At 37.7% G+C, this 22,730-nt stretch overlaps 1 protein-coding gene across 1 annotated transcript in view; it reads left to right on the plus strand.

Moving 5' to 3' along the window:
• Positions 1 to 22,730, plus strand: part of CRIM1 (cysteine rich transmembrane BMP regulator 1) — a 309,698-nt gene that overhangs the window by 233,816 nt on the left and 53,152 nt on the right. The window contains exons 9-10 of the mRNA XM_077811884.1: positions 6,666 to 6,822; positions 20,138 to 20,259. Coding sequence (XP_077668010.1) covers positions 6,666 to 6,822; positions 20,138 to 20,259 — 279 coding nt within the window. The remainder of the gene's footprint in view (positions 1 to 6,665; positions 6,823 to 20,137; positions 20,260 to 22,730) is intronic.

Consider the following 22,730-nt stretch of genomic DNA (forward strand, 5'->3'; position numbering starts at 1 on the left):
AATTATTGAATTGCTGATTAATATTGACTGAGCCCTTACCTTAAGTGGTGTTGGAACGTCCCAGACTTTTCTGCACTGATGACTTCTATGTGAGGTCAGGATATCTAGGCCACTGGGCAAATATGGAAATATCCCAGGAAGGTTTGAGTTCAGCACATAAAAGCATATACTCATTGTTTAGAAAGCGATCAGATTTGTGGACAGGGTAGTTTGAGATCTGTGTGGATTCCTCTGATCTCTTGGAGGCCCTAGCAATTTGGTATGATGCTTGTGTATGGTATAGACACAGCATTAGTAATTTTGGTGATGAACTTTTTAGTGATGGAGAATGGTCACGTGTCCATATTGTTTTTGTTAAATACATCAACGATGTTTGATATAGCTCAGCATGAGGCATTTTAGGTACTGTTATAAGATATGATAATGATGGACAGGGCTGATCCTTCCATGGCTCTATTTCTGAGAGGCAACAGGGCAGCTGGGTAGCTGCTCACCCATCACAATGGCCCTCTGATGCAGGAAGTATCCCTTACATCTTTTTCATTTTGCCACTCCTCTTGTTCAAAATGTATATTAGTTTGTTACAGGCAGTTAGGCATTTTTTACTACAGCGTTGTCCACATTCTGATGGAACTGGACTATATGTTTCCTGTATATCAAATTGCAACATTGTTTTTCTTGCTTTCCCAGTGTTTGACTAAGATATAGGATCTTAACTTTTCGAGACTGAATCTTGAAAAGATTGAGACGATGGTTGGCATGGAAAGCAACTTGAGGAAATGGTAATGGCTGTGACTTCCCTCAATTAATGGATTCATAAGCAGCTTGGGGTATTTTTGAAGCCCTGATCACTCTTTGATTCTCAGGTTACAGCAGTGGCTCATGCCATTACTTTTTCTTTTTATCTACAATATCTAGGAGAAGGTGGCCTTTCTATGATAATGTGGAGTTCACTGCAGTCAATCACACTATTTTAATTTTCATGTCTACAATGCTGCAGTGTTCTCTGCTTCTTTGCATCTTTGAAGACCTTTGGAAGCCTCAGCTAGTACAGAATGTGGTAGGTCACCTGTTAGTTCAAGTTTGGAATAAGTGCATTAAACCCATGTTCTGCAGACTGCACTGATTTCCCGTCTGCTTTCAGATGACATCTGTTCTAATAAATACAGCCATACATGGTTTCTGATCCAGCTAGCTTAAAAGCTGCTGCTTTCTCTTGGTACTACCATAATGGCTGAGGTCAAATGAGGCACTTTTGCAGACTATCCTTAGATGTGCACTTTTAGGGATAGTAGAGTATTTATAGTGGAGAGTTGTTGGCTGTGGTTCTTGCTCCTTCTGCTCTTTGCCAGAGCTCATCGTCACTTATCTGCAGAGCATGGCAGATCGGACAACTTTCTAGTAAAGTAGATACATATATTTGTATGAACAATAATAGTAAATGGGCAATATGAACATAATAAATGTCTTAAAAGAACTACATAGTATACAAATTCATTGAGTAATCAATTAGTAGTAATATCAAATAGCACTTACAAATGAAAAGCCTTTCAATAATAAATCACCACTAAAATTATTAACTAAGAAAATCTGCACTGTGTTGACACTGGATCTTCCAGTCTATACATCAGATGGCATATAATGTTTTTAGATTATAAACTTATTAGGGCAGGATGTTGTCATCCTCTGTGTATGTTACTGCGTTGAGTACGTTGATGATGCTGTACAAAATAGTATAATAGACATCTCTACTAGCATGTGCTGAGTTAAGATATAAAATGCTAATCTAACACTGCTGTCTAAAAGTGATACAACGAACTAATCAAAGCAAAATATAAGAAAGAAATTGTTTGCGCATCTCCAGTCCCAAATCATGGCTGAGGTTAAGCATAATGGTGTCTTAGGGCCTGATTCAAAGCTTATTGATGTTAATGGAGGCTCCAAGAAAGAATTCTTTTGCCCTCCTTCACCACATTTCATGCAAGATCTGCAGTATGTTTAAAAAAATTAAAAGTAACAGTGAAAAAATAAAATAATAAATGACATCCTTAAAAGATGACTGGGATAATATGTTTGAATAAATTACGAAAGTGTACAAACCACAATATTGTATTTTCTTTCTGCTTCCGTTTCTTTGTTCCTCTCTCTTTTTTTTCTCCCACATTCTTTTTGGCTATATATTCCATTTTCTTTCTCATGTGTCAATTTCAAATTTCTCATGCTTACCCTAGGCTCACTCCCTGCCTCCTTATTCCTGCCAAGACAGGTTTGGGGCTCAAAAATTGATTTACAGGATGCTTATGTTCACATGTGAATCAGATCTTCCCATCCAAAATATCTACACTTTGTGATGGGAGGAGATCAATATCAATTCAGGGTCCTCTTTTGGACTCTCTATGGTAGATGGAGTATTCACAAACTGTTTTTGAGCAGTAGCAACATATATGAGATGTCCTAATATCTATGTACCCTTACTTGAACAATTGGCTTATCACGGTGTCCTTACAGGAGGACCTAGCAAAAGCTACATCACAGATATGTACCTTGTTCCAAACACTGAGGTTCAAGAAACCAGGTCAAGTATTGTATTGGGGCAGTTCTGCATTCTCAGAAAGGCAGAGCTTTTCTTCCAGAAGAGAGGCATTTCCAAATCTTTACAGCAATAGCAATAATACAGGAGAACTTTTGTCAAGCAGTGATGTTTTTCCTCAAGTTGATGGGCTTTATAGCGTCAGCCACACAATTTAATTCTGTACAAATTTCTTAAGATGACACCTCTACAACATTGGTTAGCAAGATGCTGTATTCCAAATAGAGACCGCATGATTATGACATTGACACTACCCAGAGATGCCTTCCTGTCACTCATATGGTGGACTCAGTGTTGCGATGCCCTCAAAGGGATTGCATTCAACCCCTAGCTGCGTCAGCTACAGTCACCTCCAGTGCTTCCAGTTGGGGCTTATTAAAAGAATCTAACAAGTGACTGGCATTCCAGGGAGAAAAAATTGCTATCAACATTTTAAAATTTAGAGCAATATATTGGGCTCGTAAGTACTTTCTCGCTCATCTGCATGGCAGAGTGGTTCAGGTAACGCCTTAGAATATTACAGCAGTATTTTACATGAAGAAGTGGATGGGGGTTGTGGAGAGAGACGTGTTATAGCCACCTGTGCAGAGACTGTAGCTCTATAGGAGTGGTGCACAGTACACCAATTTTTATCCTGTAACTCTCTGTCTTGCTGACAAGGACAATATGCGGGCAGATCAGCTGAGCAGAGACTTATATGATCAGCACAAGGGATCACTCAAGAATTTAGTAGTAAACATCATCATCTTTCTATGAGTGTATCCAGAGAGAAACCTATTTTCAACAAGACACAACTCCAAAGGTTTTATTCCAGAGCAAAAGCAGACAACCAGTCTATCTCAGCAGTACTTCTTCAGGGCTGGTGGTAGGGATATCCTCTATGCATTCCCTACAATTCGTCTAATGCAGGAAGTTCTCAGGAAAATCAAGCAAGACAAAGCCAGGGTTATTCTAATAGCCCTGGCCTGGACAAGACAATAGTGGTTTTGGATCTCCTGCAACTATCATAAGGGATTTCTATCTTTGCCTGCAATTCCAGAGCTTTTGACCAGAAGAGAGGTTAGATTTGCTATCCAGACCCAGATTCTTTCCATTTAACACCATGGGCCACAGGACTTCGGAAAATCTAGAACTGTTCAGAAACAGTACAGGAGATATAGTTGTCCTCCAGGAAACAGTCAACTCACCTATGTTGTCATAAATGGAAAAGGTCATCTTTTTGGAGAACCAGCTATAACAGAAATCCATTTTCAGCTTCTGTTCAATCCATACTGGAGTACTGTATTTCAAATCCTTGGGGCTCTCCATGTCATTGGTAAAAGTATATCTCACAGCCATCTCTGCTCATCACAGCTTAATTGAGAAAAAGACTATATTTAGCCATGATACAGTAAAAAGGTTCTTGAAGGGGCTAATGAATGTCTACCCTGTGGTTAGAGAACCTCACCTGCATGGTCTAGTCCTTATTCATGTTCTAGTCCTTATTCAGCTCATGAATCCTCCCTTCAAACCCATGGGAGAATGTTCCCTATTTCAGCTCTCAATTGAGACAGCCTTTTCTATACCAATTATATCCTCTAGAAAACTGAGCAAGCTATAGGCTGTCATGGCTGGACTCTGCCTCTCTCCCCTTCTTCCCCTCCCTCCCCCTCAAAAGTTATTCACAAAGATAAAGTGATCCTTTAGCCAACCTGAAATTTCTCTCAAAGGTGGCAACAGAATTCAATCTTAACTTACCAAGATCTTTCCCTAGGCCTCACTGTCACTCAGTGGAGGTTAAGCAACACTACTCAGATGCTAAGAGAGCATTGATCTTCTATTTGAGTATGGCTAAGGAATACAAAAAATCACCTAGACTCTTTGTCTCTTATAGGGAAAAGAGTAAAGCTCGGGCAGTCACATGCCAGTGCCTTTCTAAATGTCTGACTCTCTACTGAAAAGTGTTTATGAACACACACCTGTGCCTCTTCCAGAAGGGCTTAGAACACACTCAGAGTGAAGAACATTCCCTGGCCTCCCTGAGGGCTTGTCTACACAGCAAGTTACCGCGTGGCAAGCCAGGATGTGACTCCACAATGCTTCAGCTTGCCACACAGTAACTTCCTATGTGAATACTGCTACAGTGCAGTGAAAATTTTCAGATCGTGGAGGCTGTACTCCAGGATTTTCACTGTGCGGTAACAGTGTCCACATGATGAGTTATTGCTCAGCAAGTTGGGGTGCTGTAGATACAACCTCGGCTTGCCACTCAGTGATTTGCCATGCAGACAAGCCTTCATTTGTCTTCCCATATTCAAACTCTGTAGAGCTGCCATTTAGAGCTCAATTTTTTCACAAAATATTGCTGTTTACATCTGGAATCTGAATCTGATAAGCAATTTAGTAAAGTAGCATTACAGTATCTATTTAGCTAGGTTTTTTTGGTCCCACAATCCAGAGGGAGAAGTGCTGATTGCCCATCTCCCAAGTGGGAATATGCAGAGGACTCGCAAAGAAAAAATTAAGGTTACTCACCTGTAACCAGAGTTCTTCACCTGTAACCAGAGTTCTTCACGATTACCTCTGCACATTCATATTCCGCATCCTCCTTCCCCTCTTCCTTAGAGTCCTAATTTCAGTTTTGCCTTTGAAGACATGATGAAAGGAACTCATCTGGCAGGCAAACCACACTCCCTTTTTATAACCCCATCCTCTGAATGAGGAATAGGTGACACAAGAGCTCTGCAACAGGCACTGCTACTAGAAAGTTGTACTGGTCCAAGCCGCACAATTCATGTATTCCAAGAGTGTGAATGTGCAGAGGTCGTCTCGAAGAACTTCAGTATAGGTGAGCAACCTTCATTTCTGTTCTCTTTGTGTATGTCTGCATTGACTTGCCATCTGGTCCATTCTTCTCTTTCTGATTTCTCTCTTCCTATATTTCTCTTGTCCTCTTTTTCATTATTGCTTTCTCTGTGGCTAGTCATTTCCCAGGTCTCTTCCTCTGTTTTACCCTCTCTAAATTAATGAATATTGTGTATTCCTGTTTTCTCACACACACACCCCCAACCAATATATAAAATGTACATTTCACCATTATGCCACACTTTTAAGTGTTAGGAATTTAGTAAAGGATGTGCTATTCTCCATACCATGGAATCATGCCTAAAAATATATAACAGCACAGAAAAGGAAAACTGATTATATATGGATTCATATACCTGATGGCTTGGCAATGTCTTAGAGTGTTTTAAACTGTTTTTCCCCCCATGAAGAAAAGCAAACTTGTTATTCTCAAAGTAATAAAGGTTTGCTGAAAGTGAACATAAGTCACACCCTCTTCCTGACACCACTACACTAGATGTAATCAGATTCCTCCAATCCGCTATCTTTTTTTTTATTGCTCCCACAAGAGGCTATTTAATCATGCTATTGGACTCCATCTTCAAGCTCTTTTACTGTGACTTAATCCAACAGGTGTATTTAAGATTAAGTCACCTCTTTGGCACTGTAGTAATGTGCTTTTAGTAGGGAGGTCTTAATACTCAAACAGGTGACAGTCAACAGTGTAAATAACAAATAGAGATCCTTAATAAATAATAGCTCATCCAATTTTATTTTGGATTAATACTGTTCAAAATAAAATACATTATACTGCACGTGAATCTGTTAAACAAAAATAAAACATAGACGGTATGTGGTATTACTGACTTTTTGTGGACATTAATTTAATGTGGCATGACTCATGAATGTTGGACTCAGTTGGAATGTTTACCTCTCCCTAGCAACTCCTTAAATATAAGGTGCCTACTCCCAAGTTTTTGTTTGGAACCAATAATTATTTAAAAAACAAACACTCACTATGGTATTCTGCAATACAGGTCCAAAACACGGTAGTAACACTGATGCAAACTGCGGTGTTTGGGGCCATAACTGTAGAATCGTAGAGGAATATTAGGGCAGTCGAGGTAAAAATGTTAGTAGTCTTAACAGTTAAACCAGTAAAAAGTCAAAAGGAGGAATGTATATAGATACATTTTTTCTGATATGAACAACAAATTTTCATTTTGTGCTAAGCTGCATGTGTTCTTCACAGGAGAGGAGCTGTGTACTGGCCTCATATCAGGGTGTTCCTTGGACTGTTCCTTCGGTTTCCAGACTGATGTCCACAACTGTGAGATCTGTCAGTGCCGTCCAAGGCCTAAGAAATGCAAACCCATAGTATGTGACAAGTACTGTCCATTTGGATACTTGTACGTATTTTTATTCTGAAAGCATATTTATCATAATCCATGTGCATATAAAATATGCAAAATCCATGAATATTTATTTATATATGTTTATGTTCTGTATGAAAAATGGGAGGTATGCAGAGAGGCAGGAATGTACTTATTTGATAAGTGTATAGTATTCCTCAAACAGACTTGGACAAAGTTGTGAAAATGGATTTTGATCACCAGACCAAAAGAAAATTCAAATAATCAAAATAATGACTAACAAAATTATAAAAGCAGAAAAGTATCTTTTAAAATAGTTTTAAACAGTCTTTGAGAGAAAATTTAAAGTATTGCATAAAATTTACCTTTCATGTTGCTTTTTAAAAATTTTATGCACTAACATTTCTGATATCCCCTCCATCTTGTAACTTGCTTCTTTTACTCCGTTGATCCCGTTGTATTCGGAATTGATCTTTTTATTATGACATAACAGTAGCTTACCTGAGCAATCATCTGCTCTAGTCTTCCATTTCTTTTCTGCCAGTTATTTCCTGTGGAACACTAATGGAAAGTCAGTCTGTCTTCTGTCATAAGTGTTTCTAAGTGTCACTGACACCTATAATGTTATCAGACACCCTCTTCCTTAAAAAGAAGTAATGGTGGGTATATTTTTTTTCATCAGGAAGAAGGGATCCTGCAGCAAATAGGGCAATTATTTTGTCATAGGTAGAGATTTCTTTAGAATCTGTAGATATGCAGACATTCGGTGTCCTCAGTGAAGGTTTAACCAACGTGCTCCAGCCCTTCAAAAAAGACATAACACCAATTTATAGGAACCAACATAAATTTCACCCTCTCCCTTGCTTAAAGTTGGTCGTTTTAACCCACAATATCTAACCTTCAGATACCGTACTTAGCTAACTCCACTACTGTTACTGCCCTTGGCAGTTTATACTTGCATTTCTTTAGTTCCTGACTTATTCTTTTTTTCTCCTTTTACTGAATTTGGCACTGTATAATCTCTTAATAATCTTATACACTGCACTATAGTTCTTTCTTATTTCATATTTTCTTTAATCTTTTTGAATAATCAAAATATGGTGCAGCCTAAATCATCCAAACATTTGAGACACATCACAGACTTTAAGAAAAATGGACATCCAGCTCTGTCATGGTCTGACAGCAGAGAATTTAACCAATGCTAGAATTGTAGAGGGGGTGGGAGGGTGTACAAACGAGTGGGTCAAACTCACAATACTTGGTGTTGTCAGATGAAAAATCTGGAGCAGACAACCCTCCTGCCTCCTTTTTTTTTAAATATATGTTACGGGCTTGCTTCTCCCACTCCCTAATTCAGCCATTGAGTTGTATTGTACTTATGTGAATGTATCAGTGCAGTTGCCCTTTTTTATTGTTTATATAGCACTATGCAGGTACATAGTGCTGTACAAATGGTGAAATATGATAAACATAAGACAGCTCCCTGCCCTGAGGACCATGCATTGTAAAAGCACAGGAGGTACAATATTTTATAATATTGGGGGGGACTCCTAAAACCTCCACAAAATAGTGAATGTGCGTTTAAAACAATATTTATTTTATTTCTTTGGATTTCTAATCACACTAAAAAAGAATGCCTTTCCATGTGCTTTACGTCCTCCCTGACAGGATTTAAAAGTATCAACATAAAAAAACCACTCCAGTATAATTAATGTGCAGCAGTACCATTTAATATAACCCATAAAGCATTGCTTTAAAATGTTATTGGATTTAGCTGTTTTTCAAGGAGGGTAGGAATGAAACAGAACACAGCGCAGATTATGCGAGTGGCTGTTCCAAGCATTTAGCAGCAAAAATAGGATTTATCAAGTCTCCACTGGATGAAGAAGACAAAGAGAGTAGGTAGACAGGCAATGTGGGTAATCTGTGGGTAGAAGGAGGGGGTGTAAAAGAAGATTATGGAAGAGATGTAGTTGGGGCAAAATTCTTTTTGAAATTGAAAATTACCAGATGTGATCATATATTCCACATGTTCTCACCACTTATGGAGAACAAGAATAATTTTCACAAGTTGATATTTGAATCCTCTGTTTATTTTAATGTTGATAATTCAAAAGTACAAACTGAAATAATATTCCACTAGTGTAAAGAAATGTAAAAAATAACTTAATGTTACCATTAACAATGAAAATCAATAGGTTGTTAAACTTGTGTTTCATTGCAATTTGTAGCAAAACACGGAATCTGACTTTGTTTATGGTATAGAAAATGTCTTAATTGTGACATTCAGGTGCGCAGCGACACTTAAACTTTGGCACGGAATAAATGAAAATTTTTATTTACATTTTCAGATGCTGTGTTTAAATACTGTTATCCCTGATAGTATTCAGTAATTAGCAGTTATTTTTAGCTTTCTAATCAATAATGAACTATACAGAATAATCTAATATGCTGTCACTATAAAAAGGACTCTGTCAAGATGGTTAGATCTTGCTTTAACAGCTTCCCCATGTTACAGCTCTTAAATTAAGGACTGTAACATTGTTGCAGCACTAATTTAAAAAAATCAAAAAAGATAAATCCACAGTTTACTGTTACTTGGGCTATACATACAGTGGACATGTGTCTGTGTGCAAACATACATTCTCACATAGTTCAACATAAAACAGCATATTTACACGTGCAGTTTACATAGTTTGTTTAAAGGGCAGCTCTCAATTTTTTAAAAAATTCAGTACTCCACCAATAATACTTTTTAAAAGTATATGATTCCAGTTCTTAATATAAAAGCTACAGTGTGGAATAATTGTTAAAATATGGTCATTTTAAAGGCATGTCATTGTCTCTTAAGGCACTGCTGCAGGAAAGCACTTACACATGAGCTATAAGTGCTTTCCTGAGCCAAGGCCTAAATGTTCTCCCCCCACCCCTTCAGTTGACTCTCTCTCTTGATTTTGCTGTGGAGTGTCTAAGGCAATCAAGCTAGCTTCTCTTTATACTTTTTTCCTTTATAAAATACTTCTACCTTCAATTTAATTTATTTTATTTCACTTGTAATCCTAACCTTGGATCATATATTGCAGTGTTTAAAACTGTGTACTATTGTGAGTTCTGGAAATGCTTATCATAATTGTTCTGAAATGCCACATATTGTGCTTTTTATTCATTGATGTGTGTTTTTATTTATTTACTTTTTATTTATTATTCATATTAATTTGCTAGTTTTACTGTTCTGTTCTTTTTATTATAATTGTATAATACATTTTTCCTCTAAAATGAATTTGTGAAAAACTCATGCTTTCTTAATGAGCACTTTATGGGATTAAAAGTTTTATTTGATCCAGTATTTTTTCCTTACTCTATTTTGTTTTGTTTTATAAACAGTAATTATGAGGGGGGAGGGGAAAAGGATACTTTATTTCAGTTTTGAGTGAAATACAGTAGGGACAGAAACCCACAATGAACATATTTATGCAACTTCTAAATGTTGGACCTTGGGTATTTAGGAAGAATTAATGTTGTCCTAAGGTAAGTAAATGGAGTAGATTTCCATTCATGATTCTTTACTCCCAGTGTGTGACTGGCGGTAACTTCCTTAACCAGAATCCACACCACCAGTGAGTGGAATATGTGTAGCTGCTAAGAATAATAGTCAGCCATTCCTCAGTCCATTTTTTCTTTCTACTTAGGACAGAGAAACATCTTTTGACTTTGCTGCTATGTGTACATGTACATCCTTACTCTGTGAGAGTTTATTCATTTTTTAAAAAGTGAAGTCCTCTCTTTATTCTTATTGTTTCTACTGCTTCTTACTGTTCCATTGGGTTATATACAAATTAGATATTTGTCTGTGAGATGAGTCTTTGATACCTGACTACTTTATATTTGATTGAGATGCCTCTTTGCTAAGGCTGAGTTTCATGGCAGGTCTCTGGCTCGTTCCTTCTTTTTCTTCTGGGTTGTGATTTGTTTGTTTTTTTGAGGCACAGACCAATGACTTCAGGAAGAGCCTAAAGTGTGATTAGCAGATGTCCATCATAATGGTAATGTCTTCTCCCTATGATGTCTGAGTACACACCTGGACACTCATTGATTCAGAGTCTCTAGAATGTGTTTTTAAATTGCAGGGACTTAGAGAGATCATATCAGGTCTGATTGGCTTTCCCTAAAGTAGCCTTGAAGTCCTTATAAATACTAGTTAAATAACTCAGATGGAAATTGAGACTCTTCAGATTTGCCTGTTTAAAAGTAAGACCAGCAGAATAGACCCTACAGTGCCACTTTACCATTTGCAAAGCATTTAAATTAAGTCTGACGTTAAGGGGTACATAAAGGCATTAGATCTGTTGGAGCATCGACATAATTTCCTTGTGGCAGTCAACAATGACGTGAAGTTAAAATGGGAGCCTGCCCCCAAGAACCCGTCTACTTCTTTAGCTGAATATTTTGGCATATATGATACATCCCTCATGTATCCTCCGCATCTTGGATTTCCTGGGGTCTCTGCTCACTCCAGATCTACACTGTCATAGCAGAGAGAGCCCAGCGTCAAAGACTGTGGATTGGCCTCCTGTACATTTTAATGAATGCTTTCTTCCTGCATGTTTGCAGCCCTGTTGACCATATGCAACCAGTCAAGGCATCTTGCTCACCAAAAATCAGTTGGAACACCTGGCTCTGGCCACACAAAATCTGCTGATGTCTGTGCCTAAGCCATTAAGTCTATCAACATGTTCAGCCCGATTGATTGTGTACCGAAGGTACATTATATAAATGTTAAACAGTAATTGATTCCATCAGAGAGGTTGGCATTCTCAGCACCATCTTTCCTCAGTCCACGCCTTCACCTCTCCAACTAGCTGACTCAAGAGACTGAGGCAGAAAAAGATTCATCAGGTCAGTGCTATCTGAAGAAATCTTAACATCATACATTTCTTTGGAGTCTCTTTTCTGGAAGGACACAGATTCTTCCTCTTTCTAGAGAGACAGGAGGAAAGCCCATGAATTTGCTAATTTTCTCCCCTTCACCCCACCATGAGCAGAAAGGATGCTTTGAGAATATAATAAAAGAGGATTTGCATCTGATTAGTGTGTCTCTTGATGCCTATCTTGCAACAACAAAAACAGCTTCTTCAGGGATAGAAATTTGCAGGCATGCATCATTGTGGTCTTTCGGTCTCCTGCAGGAAGTGCAGCAAAATATGAGGACCTGTCACATAGAGGTAGAGAAATTTAGGGAAAGGGGTAGAAATTGAATGGATGGAAGAGAACAAAAGTAAGGCTACCTTCAATTCCCTGAGTTTCCATCATCTAGCATTCATATTTTTCATACCAGAGGAGGAATAAACAAAAAGCAGTGGCTAATAAACCAGGAAATGCCAGCAAGCCCAGCTTCAAAGATCCCCAAGACCCCAAGCAGAGTATAAAGCTACCCAAAAGCCAGAGGACTTAGTGTCTTCAGCATTATCCATCTCAGAAACAAGAACTTTACGGATTTTTAAAGGTTTGTTTAATCAGCCAGTTTTTACCATGGAAGATCGCCCTGTAAGAAGAAGAAGAATACCTCCCACAACTCCCAGTAACCTTTAGTCGTGGATCATCAAAATTATGTTGTAGGACAGCTCACTAATTTCCCCCTTCAAGCATGCACTCGAGTACAGCCCTGTCAAAAAGAATTCACATGAAAATCCAGTCCCTCTTTGACAAAAATGCCATTAAACCATATCATCAATTGCAAAAGGATATTTTATTCTAGGTACTTCTTTGTCAGAATTGGTGTAATGTAGGTTAGGGCCAAATAAATCAGCTGAACACTTGATGAAAAGAAAAAAGTAAGTCCCTTGATTGATTTTGCTATGAAATTTCCCAGAGCCTCAAATTTTTCTCATCTAGGCTTTGTTATTCCACTATCTCTTGGCAGAACATTTTAGTATTCAGGTACAGGTGATAGTATTTTTGTCATGACTAGAGAAGGTATTTTCTGACTTTGCCCAATTCCATGCAGACACACAGAGGAGGAGGAGGAGGCCAGGAGGAGTCTTCCACACGTTTTGCACCCTGTGCCGGAGCTGTGTCTAACTGTTGCACTTCCCCAAACATAAACACTGTGACTCCAGTGTCCACAGTGGCATAGGACAAAAAGGGAATGGGGAAGGGCAGTATTATGGCCCCCATCTGCCTCTTCGCAAGTCGTGGTGCTAACTCCACAAGGGAGAGCACAAGTTGTACCCTAAAGAAGGATGGGTCAGTGGAGGAAGGATTATCTCAGAGTTAAGAGAATGAACTGGGACTCAGGAGATCTGGATTCAGTTCCCACCTGTTGCAAACTTCCTGTGTGACCTTATGCAAATCACTTAATCTTTCTCAATTCTTCATTTGAAAAATACTTCCCTCCCTCACAAAGATCTAGTGAGGATAAAAGCGTTGATGATGTTGTATGAGGCACAGAGATACTACACTGATGAGAGCCATAGAAGTACCTTGACAGACACATCAGTAGTGTCTGTGCGCCACTGATACTCCAGGAGACCATGTGTTTGCCTGAGGCACAAAGTCTCCTAGAATACTTGCTGCAACAGTGCACTTCTGCACTGCCTCTATGCATTTGTCTATACTGCGGCTGGCAGCATGTTTTCTACTACGGGTAGACAGACACATGCTAGCTCTGCTTGAGCTGGTACTCTAAAAATAGTGTAGCTGAGGCAGCGTCTCAGGCTAGCCACCTGAGTACAGACCCATCTGGTCCTTATAGGTACATACTCAGGTAGTTATGCTGAACTGCCACCCATGCTACCCCCTGGCTGTGCTGCTATTTGTAGCGTGCTGTAGCTTGAAAAGAGCTAGCACGTCTGTCTGCTCAAGCTGGGAAGCATGCTCCCAGCTGCAGCGTAGACATCTTACAAAAGCCACTATTGAGCCCTGTACATGCAGCTCTGCTGTTCAAATGCTATAGTTTTGCAGGTATTTTATTCATTTATTTTTATTCCTAGTCATTAGATTGTTAGCTTTGTCCTTTCTTTTGTTCTTGGATAGTAAATTAAAATTGCATCCATCCTTTTGTTTAGCAGTTCCAGGCTTGGCATTCCATGTTTAATGTGGGTATTTCTTATATTGTTTCCTTTACAGCAGTCACCTTTTGGTTGGTTGGTTGGATTTTTTTGTTTTGTTTTGGTTTTCTTTTTTTTAACTTGGATACATTTTAATTGTGCGCTTCAGGGTTTTTTTCCCCTGAAACGAGGCCTAGATTTGCTCTGCTTAAACCAATGGCTTTTCCTAAAGCTGCTGCTGTTTTTCTGTATATGCAGATAACAGTTTACTATTACAAACTCTCCAGTTAAAACCACCACATTTTATAATTAATCACTGAGAAGTATTTTTTTCCATTTAGCTGTGTAAACCATAAGCCATGACTCAAATGAATTAGCATTAGAAAATGCTAGATTAAGGATGTCCAATCTGAGGTTATATCAAACAGTTTTAAATGTTACACATACAATTTTGCTATGGAAGCTAGATTGGAAGTTAATGTCTCGGGTTGTGATAAAAATCCTTTTCACAAAAGCTACCAATACAGGGGACGAAGTGTCTCTTCAAAATATCAAAATACTTAAAACTAAGGTTCCACTCTAAATTAGTGCTTGTAATCATTGTGCGAATCCCTTATGATGCCAATGATTTGCAGATCAAATGTGCTCATTACACAAGTAAAAGTATCCTTTTTTCTAATTGCCAGGCCTGTCCATTCAAACTGGAATCTGAGCTATGCTGGGTTCTTTCCTGCTACTGCATCATCAGCAATAATAAAAGTTTTGCAGGACAGTTTATGCTCTTAGGCACCTTTGTAATTCATCTTCAGTGGGTTTGCGCATATGTAATTTACTGTAACTTAGGGAACAATTGTGTTGACAAAGCACAAGAAGGAATAGAATCCATCACATTTTCTTTTAGCAGTATTTCCTTATGTGAGTTTGCAAATAATACATCTGTGTCTGTCTTCTGAATATACACAGATCTCTCTAGCAAGAAATATAGTCCATTTTCAGAGTAGAACTACACTTAAAATTAGTTAACCCACTAATAATACATTCTTGGAAAATCAGAGTAGATACGTATTTCATATTAATAGTCAATCCAAGGAAATCAACTGAAGCTCATGCAGTATCTGGGGAAATTCAGTATTCAGAATAAAAGGTTAAATGTTAAATTGGAAGAATTGGCTGGAAAATGGTATTCTCAAACTTTGGATCTCTAAAATAAAGGAATTTTCATGAGTTTTGCAGAGTTAAAGACCAAATCAGGTTAACACAAGAATGCACACTGGCAATATCTAATGCTAAGGGACTGCCTAAAAAAAGATTTTTTGTAAATAACTTCAAGCACGAGATCAGAAATCTGTGGAATTTTTTATTGAAAAGAATAATACAAAATAGTTTCTGAAGTATGTAAATTTCTATTAAAACAGGTGAGGAGAGCTTCCATTTTTTCTCTCTCTTCCTCCCCTCCCCGTCCCCGGCATTTGAAATTCCATTGTTTAGAACATAGTTTTTCTCTAATCAAGGATAAAGTAGCAATGCAAAAGAGATGTTGATTTACAGGTGATGTGGCCTAAGATTCCCCATAAAGTTTTCTGAACCGCTTTTCATCTGAACAGGGTAGATTTGAAAGACGGTAACAAATACTAGAGGTGTTCAATAAGCGCTGGTAGCTATGATTCAAATCCTGTTTTGCCCTTGAGAGGGCAAACAAAGCCCAAAACACAGTGGAAGCAGTGCAAATTGACTGCACAGAGGGAAATAGACTGTTAGCTGGCAATGCAGGGAAACTTTGCATGGCCTGTGCATCACGGGGCCGTTAAATGGAATAACTTGAGTGCTCACTGAAATGAGCAACGGTTGCACAATCTGTTCCTTATAAACTTATCACATTATGACTTCATCACTGAATTCAAAAAAAGATGGAATATATTCTTGATAGGGGCTTCTGCATGTTCCAGTGATTGTGGTACTCGTTCATCTAGGGGGTTAAAGGTCATATGAGGAATAGAGTACTGGATGTCATAAATTGAGTAGTTAAGTGTGCTTAGATACTTGCATGATCAGGCCCTAATTCATTAGTGCTATTAAAGAACTATAGCTCCTTACATGAAGAGTGCTATAGAAGTACAAGGTATTGTATGAGGCCTGTGTCTAGAGGTATGTAGGGAGCAGTAGTTTCTACTCTATACATATAGTGTAGATGAGGTAGTTTGGGTTCATTAGTTTGTAGAGGAAAGATAGATTGGGATTATAGGTTTTCTGTACTGGATATGAGTAAGAGGTGAGATGTTGTCTTCCACTGTGAACAGTCATGTGAAATGGAGAGGGGTCTGTAGCTTATAGGAAGTGAATAGGAATTGGTTCTTTGATTTACATATGAACTATGTGAATTCAGGTATTGTGTTAACTATTGGAAATATTAATGGGACAGAGTGAAGGCAGAGAGTAAGGTGGGTTCTGATAAATATCGATAACGTTTTCTATATTAGTTGATCAAGTAAAGTTGACACAACTACATTTTTAGTAACCTTATCTCTAAATTCCTACTATATGTCTTTCTTGTAATGTTGTTAATTACAGCCATAGTGTTATCTCAACCATTTTTGTCTCAGAGCTGTCTTGAAGTTTAAGTAATTATTTTCAATAAGATGGGGTGATTTAAATTGTTGATCTAAATCACTTGGGTTTAGTTTGTTGTTTAAATCAACTTGAGGCTTTCTAAAAATAATTTTAAAATTTGTACTTTTGCAACTTTAGATTAAATAAAGTATAACGAACTGAACTATAAACACTGGTTGGTTGGGGTTTTTTTTTTAAAGTGCCACTCAGTAATTTCTTTTATTTGAATTTTACAAAACTGCTGGAGGCAAAAACGAAATATTGAAAATTAAAGTCCTGATCCTGCAAACAGTTACGCAGGTATGCAGCATTACTCACATGAATAGCCCCAAACTCAATGAGACTACTCATGCTTAAAGTTAAGCTAAAACTGTAGTTTAACAAAAAATTTAGTGGCATAAAATCTGTCATTTCAAAACAAAATTGCTTCAGTGTTAACAATGAAAAGTTATTTCGACTTTTGATATATTAACCAAGTTATTGTGGACTTCTTTAGACATGCCAAACAAAATTTTTAAAAATAGGAACCTTAAATTAGGCTCCTAAGCCCATATTTAGGCAAAAAGCACTGAGGAAAGCCAGTCTCATTGACTTCAGACTGCAAAATCTGGTAGAGCAGTATAGCCTAGTCAAAGCACTTCCGCTTTTTTGACTTGTGGAAGTTCAACATATTGGAAGGTGGTGTTGGTTGCAGATATAGCACGGCCTATGTTCTAATCAATGTGTTTGAGTGTGCATGGTTCTCAGGGTAAGGATGTTAATGAAAACCTGGAACTGTCTTTTTCGTCAAAGATTAGAGCATTTTCAAGGTAAAATTTCTTAGTAGAAATACTCCGTATGTAAAAACTGAAATTCTGCTAACAGGAAACTAAAGAAACAAGTAAACATATTTGACTATAAAATGGGAATTCAGCATAGTTGTAGCCGTGTGAGTCCCAGGATATTAGAGACACAAGGTGGGTGGAGTAATATCTATTTTTGGACCAGCTTCAGTTGATGAGAGAGACAAGCTTTCGAGCAACACAGGGCTCTTCTTCAGATATGGGAAAGGAACTTCCTGCATCACAGCAAAATGCAAGGTGGAACAGATAGTTTAGCACAAGTAGTTAGCACATATTGTAAGGGACCATCCAAGGTAGAGTGCCTCACCGCAGAACCTGATATCATACCAACATGTGAAGAACTAGAAGAATTCTTCCACTATCTCCACTTCAAAAAATTGTCACAACAGTGATGACACCACTCACAACTACCATGTTCCCACCTACAATCATAAGAAAAAAGAATCCTCTGAGTGGACACTACAGAGCGGGCAAAACCACACTCTTGATCATTACATTGCTTCAGGAAAAAAACTGACTGCAAAATCCTTAACAAACATCACATCCACCATTATCTCTTCACTGCCAAGAAGACAGCGATACAGTCCCAGAAATCTAACCATCACATAGTGCTCAAACCAGCAGACATTGCACTTGGGGATACATGGAAAAAAGGTGTTACTGTGGCACAGAAACAGTTCCATTTATGGGGAAATGAATGGGTGGGGGGCATAAGTGCTGCCTGTCCATGATCTCTTCTAGGATGGTTTTAGTGGAAGAAAAATTTACCTCTATACCCCAACCTTATGGTTTACCTTTTGCTCAACACTTCACTTTGCCCTGCATGCCTGCCTTCCCTGCATACCTTCTCTGCATCAATTTCCTCATCACACAGTCTGTCTCTCCCACTTTTTTACCATTCCATGCCTTTCAGGCCCCTTGGTAGGGGTACTGAATCAAAGATTGAGCACTCAAGGGGGAAGGCATTAGGGAGGTTAAGATTCCAGCAACCACAACTATCCTTCCTGGAATGAGGTGTGCCTATGAAAAGATGCTGGCCCTCAAGATGTTTTGATAACCAATGGCTTTGAGGCTGCAAGGTGAATAAAGAATACAAATGGTGTGGGATGTCTGAGAAAAAGACCATTATAAATACTCTGATTTTTAAGAAAATAAAAACAATAGCTTTTAAAATGAAAGTAAAATAGTATCTCTGCACCATAAAGCTTAAAAACTTACACTTTTAATGAAAACTTAAATTAACACTGTATATTTATTTTTAATGTAATATTACTTAAAATCTTACCAAGTCTTACCCAAAAGATTCAAAGGCAACAGTCATCAACACTCCTTACCAAGGGTAAGGGTTGTGGATTTTCCATCACCGGACAAAAAAATAATAATACTCAAGATTAGATGTTTTTCTAAAATATATGCTGTAGTTCAAACAGGAATTATTTCAGGGAGGTTCTATGATCTGTTTTATGCAGGTGATCAGACTAGATTATCACAATGGTTCCTTCTGACCTTGAAATCTAAAAATCTCTGAATTGTTGAGGATAATAATGTTAACACTACTTGAGGATCAATACTGTTCTTTAAATATAATGTTCCAACAAAGTTAGACCAGTTTTACAAAAGTGAAATAGATTTGATTTTTCAGACTTTCATATTTCACTTACATCCTGTCCAGTTATCCCCAAAACATTATTTATAGACTCTCATTCCTTAGATGATCACCTTTAGGAAATTTCAGGTGTATTGATTTCGTTTTGGCAAAGTTAGTGGGCTGAGATTGGTTAGTTCCAGCGTTATCTATGGAGCGGTTACCATCTCACTGTAATACTATGAGACCATAACTTCTGTTTGAGCTGTAGTATATCTGTTAGAAAGATAGCTGGTCTTCATTTAAAGACCCCAAGTGATGGGGAATTCACCAAATCCCAAGGTAAATTGTTCCAATTTATTCAAATTTTTTGCAATCTATCCGTTAACCAGTTTTTAATCCACTTAATGTAGGCTGCATTGATTGTGTGTAATATAAATAGATTTAATAATAAAACATGATCTCATCAAAAATCAGTAATAAGTTTGTTTGACAAGAACTATTTTTCATAATACCATATTGATTAGCATTACCAGTGTTACAGGACTTGGTTGGTGATTATAAAAACCCTCAGTTCTCTTGCTTGTTTCAATGTATTTATCTGGAAGGTGGGAAAATGTTTCTGTACTTAGCTTCTATCTTGGGTATCTTTGTGAGGATACATATCTTTCTGTATTAAAAAATGTGTAACTATGCATTCACTGCCTTTGCCACTTGGTTTTTGGCATTCCTCATCTTATATTTCAAAGAAGTTTTCTGTTACTTATTTAACATTTTCGGTTACATCCCTGGAGCATTTTACGTGAGTGGAGATCTACTGTATATTACTTATTGGAGAAAAAAAAATTACTTGTAATTTTTGTTCTCAGAAGATAGTGATTATAATAGATCCCCACTTACCCTTCTATCTTCTTTACAGATTTGGAGATATTCTATTGTATCTACTCTTTTATTCTTTCACCTGAAAAAAGAACTGATTGTCAAAAGCAGTGCTGGCTCATCATCGCTTAAGTGTACCAGGCAAATGAGGTGGTCTAATAGCTTGAAATTTAAATAGGATGTTTCTGCCAGTCACACAGAGGGAGCACAAGCCAAGAGTGGAGATCTGTTTACCCCTTACCACCTCTGAGTACAAGAATTACAATTCAGGAAATTTTCTTTACTTACTTAGTCACTTCAGGGGAAACCTTTGCTCTGAAGATCATGGGCATTTTTTAATCAGACATTTAAAGTGATCTGCTGACCTTTGACAAATTATTTCGGTCATCTAGGAAGAACAAGCATGGCTGTGATATCTGTCGCTGTAAGAAATGCCCAGAACTTCCTTGTGGTAAGATCTGTCCAATGGGCTTCCAGCAGAATAATCATGGTTGTCTTCTCTGCAAGTGCAGAGGTAGGTGTGAATGCATTACCTCCATATCTGTGTTTGCTTTAAAGCAATTAGAAGCTAGGAGAAATGGAAAGGAGTAGTACATTATATTAATAAGACTTGCAATTTGATAACTCAAATGGTGGTAGTCAACTTCATTTTCTGTAGGGGAGGACACTGTATAGTAGGGTTTTGTTATCATTTGTAGTTTTTGTGTTTTTAATGTCAGCCTAGTAAAGGTACACAACACACAGTTCTTTTGGCATTTTAGACTGCAGTCCATTCTTCCATTGAGAAATCAGTGAGAGTCAGTTGATTAACTTTAGTAGGATTTCGATCAGGCCCTTAATAAGCCTGAGAAAATGGATTGCTTTGCTTCTTTCACTGGAATATGTTTTTTTTAAATCTATATTTAAAATTTTTTAAATATTTCATTTGACTTCCACCCGACCCAATTCACTGTACATAATTGCATCAGTATTTATACATTGATTTGACTGTATAAAACATTATATAAGTGCTAAGTATTATTATTTCAACTGAGCTGTAAGTTGCTTAGTAGCTAGGTGAATATTATTTTTTTCTGATCCTGTTTAAATACATTTACCCTTAAGTGTTATCGAAATAATTTGCTACTTCTTCCCTCTGCATCCAACAAGTTCTTAGAGACTTCTGGTTGGTTAAGTAAAATTAACAAATAACTATTTGTTTTGTTAAAATATATGATTCTTAAAAGCTTTTACTTTTGTAAGTTTACTTTTCATGTCTGTAGAAGAAAACTAAAGGAAAACAGTTGGTCTATGGAATACTTCAGTCTTCCTTCCAGTCACAGTGAACAGTGTCAAAGCTTGGCAATAATGCACAAGCTTTGACTTAACTTTTGGGGACTTATTTTACGTTCCTTCCTATTGGCTATGTGCAATATGATCCATATAGTTTTATAATAGCTAAACAGTTCTATATTTATAAACAGCTGGGATTTATTTCAACAATATTAACACATAATATCCCTAATCGTCTAATAATAATTTTGCAAAATGCAACTTTTGAGATAAGATATTTAAGCTTCTATTCTTTAATGAACAATACAAAAGTTAACCAGTGTTAAACAATGCTACTAACCTCGTGTACTCCCATGGTCTTCTATCACCTCTATTCTGACACCTCTTACATGCCTCTCCACCTCCTGTCTCCAGGTGTGCATCACTTCCTGTCTCTTATATCTCTTCAAGAATGTCCTGCAGTTTCTTAAACTAAACGTGTTAACACTAAACTATACTACTTATATATCCTCCTAATGACTCCTCTGTCGTCACTTTCTCCGTCACCATTAAAAACTCCATTTCCTCAAAGTTACATTTTTTGGGTTATCTATAACTCCACTCTATCTTCCTCTCCTATATCAAAGCACTCACTATATCTTACTGATTTTCCTTCAATAACATTTCTAAAATCTACTCTTCCCTTTCCCTCTCCACTGTCAAGTCCATGTTTTTGTCTTGCCTCGACTACTATAACTTCTTTCTTTCCCATCTTTAATATGTCCAGTATTCAGCAGCTAAGATGGTAACCATTTCTCACTCCTTCAAAATGAGGCTGAGGAGTTTCAGTGTTATGCAGATAGACAGGAAGTTGGTGAAAGGAAATGGGCTGAGGCTGGCGTGGTGAAATGCCTGACTCTCACTGTTGAGGCTCTGCAAGAGCTCTGCCCCTGCCTACATCTCATCTCCTGTGACACTACAACTTTCCTCCTGGTTTCTGCCCACTCTTCTCTAAGATGCCACAAGTCCTCCTGTTCTTTCTGCGGATACAGACTAACACGGCTGCTACTCTGAAACCTCTTCACACCTCTTTACTCTACTTTTCACCTCTTACTACTCTCACCGTTATGACATTTTCCCCACTGATTTCTCTGTAGCTGGAACAACATCCCTCTTCTTTTGCACCCAGTATCCTCATGCTTTCCGATCCCTCCTCAAAACCTGTTTCACTCTACCATTCTCGTCCTATCTCTTGGACTGTTTAAATATATTAGAACATATATTATTCATTCACTGTGAATATGTATATAGAATAATAGGACTCTTATTATTTTAGTTTGTTTTATTCGTTGTCCTTCCTTTCCCTATACTTTTTATCGGTCTTTATATTTTGTCATATGTTTGGCTAATGTAGGCTGCAAATTCTTTGAGCGTGGACCATGTACTTTCAAATTTCCATAAAGCACCATCCAAACCTATGGCTTAATTTTCTGTTGCCACATATGGCCACTGCCTCAGTTTTCTTACCTCATCTGGGTAATTTACTTAGCTTTATGCATAGCTGCTTTGTCAGCTGTGGCTTGCTTACCATTCTGTTCACCTGTCTCTTATCACTACTCTTAGGCCTGTCTGAAATTTTCTTCCATCTGCTGGACTCCCTATCCCCTTACAAACTCCCTCAGTAGTGAAAACCACTGCCAATTTTGCCTCTTTGCTGATCTGTATTACTGGGGC

This window comes from Eretmochelys imbricata, chromosome 3 (assembly GCF_965152235.1).
Source record: "Eretmochelys imbricata isolate rEreImb1 chromosome 3, rEreImb1.hap1, whole genome shotgun sequence".
In the NCBI taxonomy this organism is placed as follows: domain Eukaryota; kingdom Metazoa; phylum Chordata; order Testudines; family Cheloniidae; genus Eretmochelys; species Eretmochelys imbricata.